The 18,378-nt window shown below is 43.2% G+C and overlaps 1 protein-coding gene across 5 annotated transcripts in view; it reads right to left on the bottom strand.

The window, feature by feature from the left end:
- Positions 1-1,358: 1,358 nt before the first annotated feature.
- The window catches only part of GRHL2 (grainyhead like transcription factor 2), an 80,410-nt gene continuing 63,390 nt past the window's right edge, over positions 1,359-18,378 (bottom strand). For 3 of the 5 annotated variants that reach the window (XR_014566957.1, XR_014566958.1, XR_014566959.1), the window contains exons 11-17: positions 17,917-18,053; positions 15,324-15,355; positions 14,517-14,608; positions 12,332-12,417; positions 7,669-7,733; positions 4,395-6,322; positions 1,359-4,345 (exon numbers count right to left, since the gene is read on the bottom strand). Coding sequence is in view for 2 of the 5 variants with exons in the window: in XM_083749801.1 (XP_083605927.1) it covers positions 6,208-6,322; positions 7,669-7,733; positions 12,332-12,417; positions 14,517-14,608; positions 15,324-15,355; positions 17,917-18,053 (527 nt within the window). In the remaining 3 variants the exon portion in view is untranslated. Of the gene's footprint in view, positions 6,323-7,668; positions 7,734-12,331; positions 12,418-14,516; positions 14,609-15,323; positions 15,356-17,916; positions 18,054-18,378 lie in introns of all 5 variants that reach the window. The other 2 variants (XM_083749801.1, XM_083749800.1) reach the window with 1 other exon arrangement.

Here is an 18,378-nt window from a genome sequence, read left to right on the forward strand (position 1 = left end):
AATAATAATAATAATAATAATAATAATAATAATAATTGTACCCCATCCATCTGACTGGGTTGCCCCAATCACAAATATAAAAGCATAATAAAACATCAAACATTAAAAGCTTTCCTATACAGGACTGCCTTCAGGTGTCATCTAAAAGTTGAATTTATTTATCTTCTTGACATCTGCTGGAAGGGCGTTCCACAGGGTGGGCGCTACTACTGAGAAGGCCCTCTGGCTGGTTCCCTGTAGCTTTGCTTCTCGCCGTGAGGGAACCGCCAGAAGGCCCTCGGCGCTGGACCTCAGTGTCCGGGCTGAACGATGGGGGTGGAGATGCTCCTTCAGGTATACTGGACTGAGACCATTTAGGGCTTTAAAGGTCAGCACCAACATTTATTGATTAATTCATTAACATTTTTATCCCACTCTTCCTTCAAAGAACTCGGAGCAACTGACATGGTTCTTACCTCTACCTCTTAAAAATAGAATAAAATCATTTCAACAACCCTGTGACGTAAGTTAGGAAGAGAGAGAGGAGAGCTGGATCAATATCACCCACGTGAGCAGGTTCAAATCCGGGTCATCTGTAGAAACTTCAGTACCGTGCCAATATGTAATTGCTCCGTAAGAGGAAAAGGAGAAATGGGAGTTGGAATATGAGAAGTCACTTACATGCCTCCTTGCTTTTGCTGCCTCTTCTTCAAGCACAAGAAGAGTGAGAAGACAAGGAGAAGGTACAGCCACCTCTCTTTCCAGCTAGTGGTGCAAGCATTAACTAAAGTGGTACCTCGGGTAAGTACTTAATTCGTTCCAGAGGTCCGTTCTTAATCTGAAACTGTTCTTAACCTGAAGCACCACTTTAGCTAATGGGGCCTCCTGCTACCGCCGTGCCGCTGGAGCATAATTTCTGTTGTCATCCTGAAGCAAAGTTCTTAACCTGAGGTACTATTTCTGGGTTAGTGGAGTCTGTAACCTGAAGCGTATGTAACCCGAGGTACCACTGTAATGTGAAGCACTTGCTTGATACAAAGTCATGAATGGACATTTTCTCTTGCCTCCAATCTTCCACTCCAGCACCTATACTCAGGAGTGTGTGGGTGTGTATTCTGTGTGCACACACACAAGCACAAACAGGTGATCTTAACTTTTGTGTTTCAGGACCAAACATGTCCAAGGCTGGCCCAACACGCCCCACAACTATGCACTGGAGGATTAGCTTTCAATTACTTAATAAAGGACCATGTGGCAAATTCAGTGAGTTCCCCATCACAAAAGTGCAAGCCCCTTCAAGCAAATCCGAGTCAATATTCAAAATGCTTCAGTGTGGAGCCGAATAATCTATCAAACACCAGAAAGAAAAGAAAAGGTGGTTATGTCTTACGAATATTTATTTCTTTCCCTCTTAAAAATGTACAAAAAATAAAATAAACCTGTATGTTTATAGATTTCCCTCTCCCATTTACAAAAAAACTATTAAGTTACACAAACTAGTTTTCTTAGAATACAATAGCACACAGTGTTTATACATGGAGCTTTCTAGCTTTCCAGCTAATGGGAACTATGCACAGATTTATTTTTTGGCACAAACAAATCCTCCTGTTTGCATCATGTCACCCTAATCTGGGAGAAACATTGAGGGGAGGCAGGGAAGGGGAAGGGTTACAAGAAAAACAAACATTTTACAGGGCTGCACACTTTTTAAAACTTTAAACAAGTCGATTCATTTCCAGTTCTGCATGATGATGCTGATTGAATCTATAACAACAGCTTTTCAGTTTCCTCTCTAATAATAAAAAAACCTCAAGCAGCTATGTTAATTTTGGAACTTTCCAACTGGTCTACAGAGATCAGAACAACAGGACCAAGTGCTGGGGGAAATGGCTTAATTCATAAATCACATGGTTCTGTGTACATATCTAAGTCATTTGTGTTTAGGAACAGACATTTGTTAGCAACAATGAAAGATGGTAAAAGCTCCCTCTTCTTTTATGCCCATCAAAAGTAAAATATGATTTTTAAAAAATTGGTAGGCTAGGTAGAATCTATGTGATTTATTTAAAATGTGTGTATAGGAAGAGGACTGAAGCAGGCCTTATTACCCTAGTAATTGTTATAGCCATGTCAATATTAGTAATGTATCAGTGGATTGATAAACAGAACATCTACATATAATTGCAGCCTGTGATAGAGTATTAACACTCTGAAATTCTTATACAAATGCAGATTATATAGGACTAGGAGTTTTCTTTCCTCTCTAGAAACAAACACTTAAGTTTCTAGCCCTTATTGACTAGAAAGGCACAGAGGGCTAAACTCATTAAATACAACAATATTTCTCTGCACCTTCTCTGGATAGATAAAGGGGGGCCCAGCCAGTTTTAAAAAATAGGCAGAGTCTTCACAGTGTAGAGCTTTATTTCAGAAGACAGCAGTAAGGGTGATTTTTGTTATGTGGCCTTCTTCAAACTTTTCACCTTTCTGAAATGTCTGGCATGCCAAGGTACTCATGAAGATTTACCCCCCAACACCAGTAAATGGTTCTGAGGCCAGTGACCTGAGAGCGAACCCTCGCGCACACCTGATCTTCCTATAAGGCTACCCATTGTTTGAGGTCATTAATGGAAGGACAGCTACCAAATTGGCCCTTGAGGACTGCTTGAAGATACTCAAGCTTCTAAGGGATCCCATTGGCTCCCCAAAACAAAGTCTGAAAGCCCACTTTTAGATTGCTTTGGAATGATCATTATGCTTAAGTGCTAAACCACAGAACAGAAGGGGTAAGTTATCATTTCTTTCTGGGTTGCATGGCAACGCCATGGTTACATAGAACATTGGGAGCTGTGCCTTTGCCAGCCACCAAGAGATGTTCAACAGGTGCAATTTTACCTATCACTCCATGATGAGCATAAAGAAGAAGAAGAAGAAGAAGAAGAAGAAGAAGAAGAAGAAGAAGAAGAAGAAGAAGAAGAATGCAATTTTTGATTTTCACTCTGCTAGGCAGTTTGGCAGTGAATTATCAGTTTGCTGTAAAAATGGCTCTGTAAGCTCAATTGATTCTGAAGCAATGCTAAATCAGCATGTTATTCACTTCAGATATATCAGTCAGCATAGCTTTACATGACTACAAGGGACACACATGCTTATGCAAGTATACACAAATTCTCTCATGCATTTTGCACACAGTGCAGATTTAGGACAACTGTTCTGGCTCCTTTCCCCCTTTAAGAATCAATATTGGTGGAACTCAGAAATGCAAGATTGTGACCAAAATAAATTGACCTTAAAACCATTGAACAAAACAGTTTTTTAAAAAAACGCATGCATCTCATAATGCAGCGTTTGGCATTTTTCCTGTAACATTTGAAACTTTGAAGAAATAGAAAAGGACTGAGCTGCTAAAAGAGTATCGGCAGAAGCAAACACTCCTGAAATTTAGGTCAAGTTAATTTACATACCAGAAACCTTTTAAGAAACATTCATCTCCATAGCACCATTTTGCTTGATCAAGGAACCTCACTCTTTGAAGCTCTGACTGTCCCAATCAAAGGAGTGCTTGAACTACATTTGCTTTCCAAAGTTATTAAACGAATTACAGGGTTTCATCTCAGATTCCTATTTCATAATCTCAGGGTTGCCTTAAAAAAAGCCTTAAACAGAGTCCGGCTGCTCAGTATCTACAGTTCCTCAATCTCAGGCCTCCAGGTGTTGTTGGATTGCAAATGCTATCATTCCTAGCTGGCTTAGGGATGATGAGAGTTGTAGTCCTAGTCCTGGGTTGAAGAAGGCTGACCAACACTGGCTGGCAGCAAGTCTCCAGGGTTTCAGCCAGAAGCACTGCTGGAAATAGTGGCAATCAACTCTTTGACCTTATGCAAGCAAACCACGTTTTGCTACCAATCTCTGGCCATTCCCAGCAGTCCCATGGATGGAAGTGCAATGAAAAAAATGTCTACTACATACCGATTAAGACAGGCTGAGTAATACGATCATACAAAAACAAAGTCTATAGAGTCAGGACTTGATATGTACATTCAGACCAAAGTCAAGGGAAGCGTATGTACATTTTTACATTTACAGCAGGACCCATCAGGGGGCGCGAGGACGTTCAACAAAATGAGCAGAGGATCCATTCATCCAAGAAATTTGTTCCATTCCTGCCACAACTCCTGGGAAGTTGAATGGAGAAGGGAATGGCAACCAGGGATGAGGTGGGTTGGGGGAGTGTCAGAAGGGCAGGGAAAGGAGACAGCAAAGATTAAAGGAGCTGAACAAGGGGCAGGGAAGCTGAGGTGAGTCCCCAGGGCATGGGAGCGTAGGCTGCATCCTTTTTCAACTGCAACAGAACTGCCCTGCCTCTCTGGCTTCCTGGGACTGTAGGGATGGACTGTAGGGATGCAGTTCCCAACATCAGCTCTTCTGAGGATGGGAGGGATAGAAAGATTCCTCTTCAGGCACATGTCACCCATCCCCATCATGACCAGACGTGTCCAGATTCCCTTTCTTGGCACCATTCACGCTGTGCACATGCATGCAGACTGCATCCCCAGATCTGTTCCTGAAATTTGTACATTGTGCGAACAGGGATCTTGGCTATTCATTGATTTCATTAAAAAAAGAAAAGGTATACCAGCAAGCACCTGCTCAGCTGGTCTCGAACGGTGTTTGCTGAACCAAATCCACCCACCTATTAAGGGGGGACACGATGGCTGTCTTCAAATACCTGAAGGGCTGTGATGAAGAAGAGGGAGCAGAGTTGAACTCTGTTGCTGCTCCGGATGGCAGGATTAGGAGCCACGGGTGGGAACTGCAGGGAACTGGATTTCAGCTGAACATTCGAAGAAGCTTCCTAATAGGACAAGCTGCAGAAGAGGCTGCCTCAGGAAGTGGTGGGTTCTCCTTTGCTGGACGATAGAAGCAAAGATGTCCATCTGTTGCAGATGTTGTAGTTGCACCTTGCAAGCTTGCATGCAGATCCTGCAATGAGCAACAGGCCGGACTCAATGACCTCCAGCTCTACGGTTTCATGTTTTTATGACTTGCTATAAATAATAATAATAATAAAGACCTTCTGGCTCAGTTTAGGCTTGGCTCCAGCTGGCCAGAGGCTCCCAAGGAAGAGGTGAGCTGAATGGAGATACATCTTCTGAAAGCCCAAAGTCAGAATCGGAAGCAGGCATGGAGGGAGGAGAGTGTTGGTGGTATTGGCACTACCTCAGTTCTTGCTGCATGCAGAAAATGGAGGGTCTCATCCAACAAGAATGCAGAAGACCACAGGATGAAATCCAAGGGTGCAAAGAAAGCATAAATATTTCAGAAACCGGAAGACAAATAATTCGGAAACTGGAAGGCAATGTGGTATCCTTGCACCAAAATGGGCAAGGGAGGGTGAACGAGACCCACAAGCTGGTGGTGCACATGTCGGATGCACCACTGGAAGGAGAATTTTAACGTTCTAATACGGATGCTGGAGAAGCCACTCAAGAAAAGGTATGGAAACGTCACTGAATAGCTAATGGCAGAATCTCTCTCCTCAGTAAGAGTTGCCCGACAACTTCTAATCCCAGGATTAGAAACAAGAGTGGCAGTAAACACATCCACACAGGTAGGAAAAATATATTATTACATATTATAAACATTATATACAAAGGTTAAAAACGGATGGTGCTTTACTTACAAATGACACGCCATCCAAGTCCCTTACTTACAGTCCTCAGTTGCCCTGTGCTGGGAAGGATATGGCTAACCTACACCTACACATTTGTTTGCTGGTAGTTTTGTACCAGTGAACATGATCGGCCACTTTCCTTGCCATGGATTAGAAGATCATATCTTCAAGCAATTTATTCCTGAAAGTTTCAATTTTAACTATTAAGTCCCAGGAGAACTAATGCAATTCCACAATTTCATTTTCTTTCACATTAACTCTTTTTTAAAAAGTCACCGTTTCTCCTCTGAGGTGGGCGAGAGGTGATGTCCGCAGTCTGCTATGTACAGATTGCAGCGTGAGGAGCAATAAATAAGGAACTTTGTAGAGGTATGTTAGTTCATCTTGAACGGACTGGTCAATGACAACTGGGCTTGTTTCCTCGCTTCCAGTGGAGTTTTGTAACAGCCTCTCTTCTTGGCATCCGTGAGTCATCAGGGCTTTAGAAGAATGGTCCCCTTCCTTAAGATGAGGGTGAAATGCTATGACTTCACTAGGCTGCGTTCTGATCTAGGCTAGATTTCCGTCAACGTGACCTTGTAGCCTTCCCCCAGGCTCTCCATGTTGAGGATGAACGTGTCTTCATTGGAATAATGTTCAATGATGTTATCATCCATATTTACCAAAATCCTGGAATAGGAAAGGAGTGTCAGTAAAATCCCCCTAGTTTCACATATCAGGATAAGATTCAGATGGCGAATCTGGCATGGGGTAAGGGATGTGTCTGTCTGTCTGTGTATTTGCCATTTGTGTGCACACTTTGACACAAGCCATAGCACAGCTCATTGTCTCCTGGAGGTTCCAGCGAGCTTTTAAGTGTCAGTGAACAAAGTAGTTCTTCTTTTTGAGTAAATATGCATAGGATTCTAAAGTTAGACATAAAATCACAGTTGGAAGGGGCCATGAAAGTCATCTAGCCCCAACCCTTGCAATGTAGGAATCTTTCACCCAACATGGGGCTTGAACCCACAACCTTGGGATTAAGAGCCTTATGCTCTACCAACTGATCTATCCAGCCTCATTGCAAAATCTCCAGATAAATCCAAACCAATGTAACCCCACTGAAACATGACAATTCAACCAAATGTTGAACTGGAAAGTTGCTTGGGCTATATGGACCAACTATTTATTACTACTACTACTACTACTACTGCTACTACTACTGATATTTGCTTGCTGCACAGGGAGCCTTTTTGGCTGAAAAGCAGGTTACAGAGGAGGCATATGAAGAAGGGCCTCAGATGATGACCACAGGCTCTGGCTTGGTTCATATGGGGAGAGGCGGTCCTTGAGGTCCAGAGCTGTTCAGGGCTTTATAGGTCAAAATTAGGACTTTGATGGCTAATCAAACCTTTCCTGGGTGTGCAGTCAGGGAAACAAGATAGCAAAGTGGAGGGGTATTAGGTGCTGGGCAGCCAATTAATACCGCAGCATACACAAATTCATTGATGTGATAGCATTGTAGTCCTACTATCTTTTCTTCCTACTCATCTCCCTTGTTTGGGGAATACTGAAACTCCAGATTACAGAGGCTTCATTTCCCCCCCTGTTGCCGCCGTTCAATCTCGGAGGTAATTAAAATACTAATTATCCTCTATTTAATTTGAAACACAACTGAATTATATTGTACTTGTCACAGACGACCTCTTCTCATGTTGCAGAAGAGCTGCTGCAGAATTGTTGTCTCTACCCAAACTGTTTGGGTAGTGTGTGAAGTCCAAAAGTCAGTACGAAATGTCCCAGGGTCAATGCTTCCCCCCTGCCCTCCCCCCACAGGGGAGGGGGAGAAGGAGCCACAAGGCAGGCTAGTCCCACCTGAGCCCAGGGCACATCACATGACTTGAGGAGTCTGGGAGGGGTCTGTGAGTTGCTCACCTAGGACACCTAGAATCTAGGGCAGCTGAGGTCTCAAGACCCTGTAAAAATTTAAAAAAAGTGACTCGGAGCCAAGGTGAGATTTTGTTTCCCTTACTTACCCCTTTTTGCTCTTCTTGTACAGCTTTGTAATCTTTTCAGCTGGAAGACCGTATTTCTCAGAAATCTGAATTTAAAATTTAAAAAGAAGAAAGAACAATTATTAAACCAGAAACTGGTACCACCAGCTTCAATTAAGGAGTGTGGAAGAGTGAGTGTGTGCCTTAAAACACCCACTCAGCACCCAACTTCTCAGCACTTCTAAAAATCAGGCGTAATGACCTGAAGAAATGTAGAGCTTCCTGCCATTTTGAAAAAGTTTTGCACCTACAGTGTAAAAATGCATTATATTAGGAGAAGTGCACATTAGTCAAAACTGCAGACAGAAGTGTGTCAGGAAAAATTCACAGTACAATGCTGAAGAATGTTCATGACGATTAAAACAACAACAACCACGTGTAGTTCTTTGCCTAAATGCAGAGAATTGAATTTAAGATTGGAAAATTGAGAAGCCAAGACAACCAAAATTGACAGATCTTTCCATCGCTACTCATAGCACATCCAAAAACAGTCTTGCACAACCCCCACTAAATTTTGTACAAAAGTCATTTCCAAAAGCGCTTCTCTCTTTGCAGATGCAAACATCTCATTAGTGTTCACATCACACCTTTCCTTGTGACTCAGCCTCAGGGGAAAGAAAGAGATCTAGGCCCAACCAAAGACACTCACAAGGCACTTGGCAACCAGCTGACTAGGAAGTCATCTTAATTTACAAGGTCTTGATGGGGGGGGGAGGAATCCAAACCACAGAAGTCTTTACAAAACAAAGCCGGAGGCTTTGGGTATGAAAAGGACTGGCTGAATAACTAGTATTTCAATCAGCTCTGAATGGAGAACATCCAATAGGTTTTATTGATATTTTCAAAGAAGTAGCGCTGCTGGGAAATTAGTTGAAAATAAGGACTCCACCTGGTCACCTGATGGCAATTTCCAGTTACCAATTGCAACAAGGCAATATGTTAAAAGCAATACTAAAAATACCCAGTTTAAGTCACTGGGTGGCTCTTCCCTGTTTAGGGAAGTTTTTAATGTTTGATGTTTTATTGTGTTTTTAATATCCTGTTGGAAGCCGCCCAGACTGGCTGGGGAGGCCCAGTCAGGTGAGTGGCGTATAAGTAATAAATTGTTGTTGTTGTTGTTGTTACCTTCTAGCGATGCAATCTTATATATGTCTGCTCCGAAGTATATCAGATAAGTATGTGTAGGACTACAGTCTAAGTGGTGTAGAAATCTCTTGATCCTTCCGATACTCCCTTGAGTATGTACCAACATCTTTTTATACACCTCTAGAACATTTCAGTTTGCTTGAACTGGTCTCTTTTACTTCACAGTCAGGGCTTTTAAAAGAAATCTTTAAAAGAAAGAAATCTGGAATGGGGCAGCTGAGAATCGGAATACATAAACAAATCTGATCACACTTTTTCAGGTCATGGCTCAGGGTTAGAGGAAGTTCTGCCCTAACGAAAGTTGCCTCTGCTGATCCTTACTTGTCAAAAATGCTTTATTCCTCAAAAACAATGTGTTATATACAGCAGCCATGCTCTTGGTCCTTCTAAGATGTTTGACAAAGAAGGATATTGTCACTGAGAGCTCATGTTAAAGAGTTGCTCTCTAAGGTGCCATAGTACTTTCTTGTCACCAGAAGAAGCCTAATTGCAAAGATAAACTGCCTACTCCTCTGGGAAATAATAGCAAATGGGAGAAGAATGAAGCAAATTCCAAATATGAGAAAATAAACAAGGGGAAAATGTGAAACTTGTAAACAATGGAACTTCCTTTTAATATGTTATGCTCTTGCTGGGATGAAAGCTTTTGAAAACAACGTTGCCAAAATGAGGCACAGGGCACTGCCAAACACAAAACATGTGAAGTGCAACATGTTTTGCACCCATTACATTTTCAAGGTATTTTTCATATCTTGCCAAGGGCAAAATCATGCCTGGGTTAATAGGCAATGAAGAGTGAGGGAAGTCAGGATGGTTCCAGTGCAAATGTTTGCAGTAGCAGAGCATGGGAGTATAAGTGAGAAACCTTGGCTCTTTCCATAAGGGTTCATATTCAAAACCTCTCCTGTGAGAGATTTCTGTTTTCTAAACTCCACCATGTCCCTTTGTGGCAGGCAAGCACATATACAGGTACCCTGATCTAGCAGGAAGAATCCATGCACTCACTGCCCTTCTAGATAAGGCTGCTTGCACATGTAAAATAGTGACGTGCAAACAAGGTGTGCAGAAATCTTCTAAGCTGGTTTGTCCTGACCCTATACCAGGGGTCCTTGAAAGGGCAGGGCTGGCTACACTATTGCCTGTGGAGATCTCTCTCCACCCCACAGTCAGCATAATGTTGGCCAAGGGTGAGGGCCTCCTTATAGCACTCCTCGTATCTACAAATTTTGAGATGCACCCCACTTTTTGACTGGAGTCCCCACAACAGCTTGCAACATTCATAAAATCCAACACTTCCTACAAAATGATATACTTTGAAATTTGAAACTATCAAAAGGAAAGATATTTGAGGTGGAGGAGGAAGCAGGAGAGCAGAACTTTAAAATCTTGATGCTCCCTTCCTGTGGCTGACCTGGTAAGGAACAGGACAGTCTGAGTGAACCAGCAGCAGGCATAGTGATGGGGCCTGTTTTTCCATGGATCTCCTCCTTATTCCAGCGTGAATGTCTTTTAAGATTTTAGATGTGAATGGGAACCCATGGGTATTGATTGGGCACATATTTTTACAGGGAGAAGGGAACCAACAAATATGCATGATAGAATAAACAGTTCAGCTGAAGAATGGGAACCACGTTATCTCTGACGCCAGGGGAGATTTGCCAGTACAAAGAAACTGAAGATTGGGCTGCCTGCTCTTAGAACTAGTCTGCTATCTCCTCTAGCATATGCTGCCTTGTGAATAACTATGGAGATGAAAAGAAACCTCAATGCCAGAATTTAAGGTGCTAGGAACATGCATGCTCACAAATTGCACCCATTTTCTACAAATGCATTGCAAGCGACCACATCCACGGAATCTTGCAAAGGCGCAATGCATCATGGGGACAACATCCACGTGGTACTTTTGGCCTTTGGAAACTTCAGAGTGCTTTTGTTCGAGAGTCCCTGGAGCTTCCTTTGGTAGTTCTACATTCTCTTCCTTGTGATTTGATCTCTCTGTTGGCTCCGTCTCAATGGATGACAAGCCCTGGTGTCTCAGTGGGCCTGCGCGGGCAGGGAGGTGACAGCAGGGAGGTGCTCTGGTGTTTTACAGTAACGAAACAGCATGGTAAGATAAGAGGCTTGCCAGGGCCACCTCGTGAGTTCACAGCACAGGTGAGATTTAAACCAGGACCTTGTACTTTACAGCTCAATCTCTGCTTTAGCTCCAGTACAATATTCTAGGTGCATCTGTGAGCTAAGGTGTTATGGGTGCAATCTCTTGGCCGCTACCCTACACTACAAGCTTTTTCAAAAGAAGGACTTGCATGCCCTAGGGTGCTAATGTATACCACAGAACCCAGAGTCCAAATTCGTGATGAATTCTGGATACAGTATTCTTTTCAAATTCTCTTCTACAGACCTCCTTTTTTCCAAAACGAGATCATTTACCTTTGCTGAAAACAAAAGCAACCGCAATGCAATGTGGCCTGGGTCCTGCTCAACTGGCAAGACAAACATTCCCATGACCTGCACTGCACAATGGAGTCCCAAGTGCAGCTCTTTACTAGCCCATGTAAATGAATGGTTTCCAGGCCAGGAATGCCCCCTCCGGACCCCCACTCCTGACATGGCAACTCTACATTGGAGGCTAGGGGCATTTGGAGGAAAGAAAGTGGTAGCCGCCCACCTTTGACTTTTTTCCTTTCAGTGCTGGGCCCTAAAAAGAAAAGAAGGTTTTGCAGGAGAACACAGGAAGAGCCTGCCAGATCAGAAAGACTGTGCAGCATCCAAACAGGTACCTATGAGGAGCCTGAAAGCAGGACCTGAGGGCAACAGCGCTCTCCCCACTTGTGAGTCCTGGCATTCAGAACAGACGCCACCTCCCAAAGTGCCTTCCTTCTTTCCTTGACTCTGGGAAGCCTAAACCTTTGCAATGAGGATTTTGCAGCGAGCTGCGATGTGACCCTGTACATCAAGGACAGGGAAACTAAGACCTTCCAGGTGCTGCTGGACTCCAACTCCCATCAGCCCCAGTGTGGCCAGTGTTCAGGGATGATAGGCGTTGTAGTCCTTTTAAATGTGTTGCCTTTTAAAAATGTGTTGGGGAGGAAGAATTGTTGGGTTGTTCTTATTTTTATTATGTATTTTGTGCATTCATATTGTGCTTTTATGTTGCGAACCGCCCTGAGACCTTTGAGTATAGGGTGGCATACAAATTTTAATAATAATAATAATAATAATAATAATAATAATAATAATAATAATAGAAATATCCAGCACGCCACAAGTTCCCCATCCCAAGGAGTCCTTGTTAACATCCAAGCTCTCCCTCTTCACACGCAAATACCCTTTTCTCATAACGATGTCGGTTTGCTTGTCAACAACCTCAGCACAGTTTTGCACAAATATAAAATGCAAATTTGTTTTCCTTTCTATGAGGAAGTTAAAGCAGACTGCATGCTGTTGTTGCTTTTTTCAACTGCCCACGATAAATGAAATTGAGATGACAGATACTTACCGCTTCCATTAGTCCCTTTACAGTGGGCGATTTTAACATCAAAGCATCAAACACTTCGTCAGCCTCTTTCCTCACGTAAAGCAGCACTGAAAGGATGAGAAGCAAATTTTTGGAATAGACACAGAACATTCCCACAAGCAAACTACTCCCTCTTGGACAGAAAACTATTCCTCTCCAACAAATGACAAGTGAAAAAGGCCAGAGACTCGTGTTAAAAATAAAACTATCCCATGTCACAGAGCAGGAGGAGCATGTGCTGATTTCAAAATATCCAGAGGAAAATGATGTGTTCTTTCCACAAACCGCGCCACCCCCACAGGAAGCAGTTGTAAACAGTCACACCCATTTTCCATTTCAGTTGGGTGATAGGCAGAGATTATGCGGAATATACTGACCAGTAAGTGGAACTAATTTCCCTGTCACGCTAAGCAACACCACAAGCAAAATAGCTATTCTCATCAAAAGTCAGAATTTCCTGGAATTCAAAGGGTGGGTTCAGCTGTTGGCAGAACCAGAATTTGGGAGTTGGAAGGAGGTCTTTCAGTCTCTCGCTTAATGGAGGAATCTTGCAAGCGCAGCATCCCTGACAGCTGTCTGTTTAGCTCTTCCTTTGAAGGACATGCCACCTTCCTCCAAGGCAGTCCGCTCCACAGTTGAACAGTGCAAACCATTAGGAGGTTTCTGTAACGTTTAGCCCTTGCTGTTTCCACACATTAATTCTAATCCTGCCTGTCCTCTAGGAAACACAGAAGTCGTCTGCTCAGCCTTTTATTTAACAGCCCCTCAGATACCCAAAGGACGCGGGTGGCGCTGTGGTCTAAACCACAGAGCCTAGGGCTTGCCAATCAGAAGGTTGGCAGTTTGAATCCCTGCGACGGGGTGAGCTCCCGTTGCTCAGTCTCAGCTCCTGCCAACCTAGCAGTTCAAAAGCACATCAAAGTGCAAGTAGATAAATAGGTACCGGCATGAAGGTAAACAGCATTTCCGTGCGCTGCTCTGGTTCGCCAGAAGCGGCTTAGTCATGCTGGCCACATGACCCGGAAGCTGTACGCCAGCTCCCTTGGCCAGTAAAGCGAGATGAGCGCCGCAACCCCAGAGTCATTAGGTTAGGGGTCCTTTCCAGATACTCAAAGACAGCTATCACGTCACTCCATAATCTTATTTAGCTCTTTCAACTGTTCCTCGTAGGACTTCATTTCTAGACCCCTCACCCTCCTCTCATGTGATGGAAGACCTTTCAAGTAGAGGTGGACACCCCCTTTACTACTTCTTTTGTGATACTCAAAGAGCAGCGCCAGCAAATAGCACATATGCAACATGTAGTTTTAGATGCAAGCATGTGCATGCTGGTGTAGATGGTCCAGAGGTAAAATGCATGACCAGTCAACTGCCTTATATGATGCTGGACTTCAGAAGGGGGTCAAATGTCTCCGGTGTTAAGATTGTCAGAGGGGGGCCTGCTTGGTAGCTCCATCACCCTCAGAACTCCAGGGTATGGCAGCGCAGAAGATGGCATTTTCTGTGGCAGCCCCTAAGCTGCCTCTCCATAGATTTGCACCTGTCACCTTCATTGTGCAGTTTTTGCCCTATGTGCCTCTTTATGGGGCCTTTGTTGTTGATCGTGTTGGCACCCGTCTGTCTCGGGAGACAATGAAGGAGTGCACCTTTGTGGGTGAAGTCAAACTGCTGGAGAGTTATGCCTGCTGTGGCTGTAGACCCTGATATGGGAGAGACATGTTTGGTTGCAGCTGGGGAAGATGAAGACACCTGGTTGCTGTGATGCTGCAGATGCACCGGGGCATTTCTGCGTTCCTCCCAGCAGTCATTTCTCCTCTGGTCAGCACTGGATGCACAACCTGACTGTCTATCTCCAGGCACTGTGGCTGTCTGCAAGGGATTTCCACACAGTGAGGTTAATGTTGTCAGCCTTCATATTCCATTTGCAGACATCTTTGTAACTCAGAGTTGGTCCGCCAACAGGCCTGGTGCCTGAAGCCAGCACCTCATACAGAATGTCTTTGGGGATCCTGCTATCTTCCATTGTGTGCACATGACCAAGGCAGCATAGACGTTGCTGCGACTTCGGCATAATTCAGAACCATATTTCCATTCTGATTTTTTCCTTCCCTCTGCCCAATGAATTTCAAATGAATTCTGAACTAGGGAAAACAGAATAAACTGGTACCTCTTTTCGTTCCTTCTTCTTTTATTTGCTTCAGCGGTGGTGAGCTGAAGTCTTCTTCTACTGGCCGGAATATCCTTTTAGCCAAGATGCTACTGTAGGGGGAGAAAAATAAGAAAGATGTACCAGATTTATAGTACTGGGGGTGGAATTGTAACCCATAACTTGCTCTCCTAATTGTAGCCTGGAGGCTGTGCTACATTGTGGTTGCACTGGCCAAGACTTTTGTCTTAGTACTTTTGACAGGCCTAATCTAAAAAGCAAGGTTACAGTTTCATTTCATGACTGTGTATTATATTGATTTAGCACTACAGCTATACAAGAAGCTGCATGTATTCTACAAACAGAAACCAGTACCCTAAGAATCTAAGCACACACAACTTGTTTCTAGCAATTATGGATCACAAAAAACAAAGTAACATATAAAATAATATACACAATATGTCTTAATTTTCATACAGTGTAAACAGATCACAAAGTTCAGCTTTCTGAACTACAGAATTTGGGTTACATTTTGCAAAAAATAAAATAAAAATGCTTTTTTTCCAAGCACACACAGCCTTGAAATAAATACCAAGACTATTGTTATATGAAGACACACAACTATGTGTATGATTAAAAGGACAACAGTTTGCATCTAGCGCAAGACAACAGGAACAAAGTAAAGAAATCTGCCTCTGCCATGACAAACGTTAAAACACTGGAATTTAAACTGCATCACAACTTCAGTACTTGATTATTACTACTATTATTTTGTCAAGGGGGTTGAAATCCTGCCTGCAAAATTTACAAGACAAAAAAATGACTTACCCTTCTCGCTCATCATCTGTGTTATAGTAAGCCTGTAAGAGCAGACAAAGAACAGATTCATTATTGTCATTTCACCAGGCGTTGCGACACAGAAGTGCTAATGGAGAGACAGAGCGGTTGCATACATGCCAATCAGATGGTTAGTACAGAGTTAGACTATTGCTCCATCCAGTTTGGTATTGCCTGGTCAAGGATAAGAAACCGTTTTTTTGCCCAAAGTCCACATTCCCTCATGGGCAACTTCCCAGAAGCCTTGTACCAGTGGTGTGGCAGGGCAAGATGCGTAAGTGGATGGAGCAAATGGATGTGACTCTCACATTTGTGCAAAAATTACATTCCAGCCATAGATCATGCATATTTCTCCATCTTCCCTCCACACCAGCAAGAGTCACTATTACAGTCCAAGGGCACATTCCAACCAGGCCTAAGCATTCAAGCTATGTGTGGGCCTAGGGAAGAATTTGGGATCAAATGGAGAGGCCCAGAGGGCTGCATTTATTTGGGCCTCTGGTTCTCCACTCCTGGTCTACATTGACTAGCAGTGGTCCTCTGGAACTTGAGACAAGAACCATTTCAAGATGCCAGAGATTAAATGTGCCCGTTTCTGTTACTTCCAGTTATTTTTCCAGACTTCAGTTCATTCTATTTCTCCATCCAATTGTGATTAATAAATAAATAAATTGTGAAAATTCACACACATTTTTGGTATACAATTGTGCCTAATTTACATTCTGGCAAACTGTTTGCCATAGCACCCTGCTTTTTTGTACATTGTTTGCACCTATATACACATCTTTATATACACTTTCCCCTAATACATAATGTTTTGGGCCACAGAGCTGTCCTGCAAAATTCAGGAAAGTGGCAAGTTCAACAGATAACTGGGCTTTGGTTCATGTATCATTCTGGGAAGTGCCAATATGGGAGGTCCATATTAAAATGCAAAGGATTTCTCCCCTGTCCCTAAGCTCTTCCAATAAGGTATGCCATACACCCCAAGGAAAGTCAGATAGAAGTCAGATGGCATTTTATCATGCAGTTATAAATCTGTATATAAAGTTATATACAGTGTTTCTTATGTTAAAACATAATTCTGGCTGAAAAGGTTGCAATGCAAATATATTTTCCCACTGCACAGAGATATATGTATGGTGCATCATGCAGTCATAAATCGTTTCATCAGAAAGCTATATGCAATCTTTCTTAGGCTAAAGCATGATTTTGGCTGAAACTGTGCTGACATCTTCTATTGCATTTAGTCTCTTTCTGTGCAGGAAAAAATATTTTTAGCTGACAGCTATTAGCACAGTGTCTAGGGTGCTAATACCTTCTAAATGATGGCTGATTAAAAGAAATGAATGGTAAACTCCCACCCCTGTCAATTTAAGCTTTGTTATGCTGAGCATTCTAGGCAGATCTGATAGCTCTGTTCATCATGTTGTCTGCCTTAATATTATTTAGACTCTGAGAGATATTAACAGAGTGCGATTAAACAGAGGGGGGAAAACTATGGAAGTAAATTCTGTTTTCCCTAGGATAGACATCACACTGAGTTCTTTGAATACAGTTTATGTATTCAGCATTATTTTAATTATTCTCTCTTCCTAGATACATTGGCTCTGCCCATCTGTCATACTTGGGCCATAGGGGGTGGGGGAGATTACAATCCAACCAGTCAGGTTTCCCACCCCTGATCTGCACAAAGAAGAAGGGAGAACATAAGAGGCTTTCGATCGTGTAAACTTATGATGCTTAAAAATTTATGATTTTTTTTTAAATTTCTTGTACAAATCAAAATAAATAGATCTTATTCACTGTTAACAGGCTATTAAGAACCATTCGTTTCAACTGCGCTGAGCAATGACAGAACAGATTATCTGTACCATGGGTAGACAAACTAAGGCATTCTCAATCTGGCCTGCGGACAGTCCAGGAATCAGCGTGTTTTTACATGAGTAGAATGTGTCCTTTTATTTAAAATGCATCTTTGGGTTATGTGTGCGATATAGGAATTCGTTCGTTTTTCTTCTTCAAAATATAGTCCAGCCCCCCACAAAGTCTGAGGGACAGTGGACCGGCCACCTGCTGAAAAAGTTTGCTGACCCCTGATCTGTACAAAGAAGGTCTCTGGTTCAATCTTTGGCATCCTTAGTAGGATCAGGCAGCAGGCGATGGTACCCAAGGAAAGGCCCTGCCAGTCAGAGTAAATAATAGTGGACAATGGAGGCCTACTCTCAGGCCGCTTCCTAACTCTCAAACTGAAATCAACAAAATACAAAAAGGGGGCTACATTGGCTGGATCGTGCACATTCAGTTCTGAACTTCCGACAGCAAAGGTGGAGAACCTATAGCCCTCCAGATGTTGTTGGATTGTAGGTCTCACCAGTGCCAGTCAGTATGGTCAATGTTCAGATATGGGAGCTGCATGTAACAATGTCTGGAGGACCACAGTATCCCCGTCCCTGCTCCACAGCATCTCAGTGTTGCAGATGTGAAAATATATCCTCCTCCAGGAGCATGGACCAAAAGGCCCACTAGGATTTTATGCAGTTCTGTAAAGAATCGGGCAGTTGCGCCTTCCCTCATTCCTTACCTGCCCAGTTCTTTGCAGGTTCCCAAAATGAACGTCTGGTATGAAGAGAACCGGCTGCGAGTCCAGGTCAGCCATGGTTTTGAAGTAGGTGATGTCGCTCTTCTTCTGGAGTGGGACGGTGCTCAGTTTCCCTTCAGCTGTTCATGAGAGATGGGCGGAAAAGTTCATGAGTCAGGGCCTCAACTAGAGCCAGGGCTTTCTCGACCGCGGCTCCAATCTGGTGGAACGCTCTGTCACAAGAGACTAGGGCCCTGTGGGACCTGACATCTTTCTGCAGGGCCTGTAAGACAGAGCTGTTCCACCAGGCCTTTGGTCAGGGCACAGCCTGACCCCCTCCTCTGGCAATCTGCACAGAATTTTGCTTAATGGTTGCCATCAATTTGATTTTAATTAATTTTTATAATGAAAGGTTTTTAGAATGTTGGATTATTTTGATTGTTGTTAGCCGCCCTGAGCCCAGCT

The sequence above is a fragment of the Podarcis gaigeae genome, assembly GCF_964106915.1.
Source record: "Podarcis gaigeae genome assembly, chromosome: 7".
NCBI classification, from domain to species: Eukaryota; Metazoa; Chordata; class Lepidosauria; order Squamata; family Lacertidae; genus Podarcis; species Podarcis gaigeae.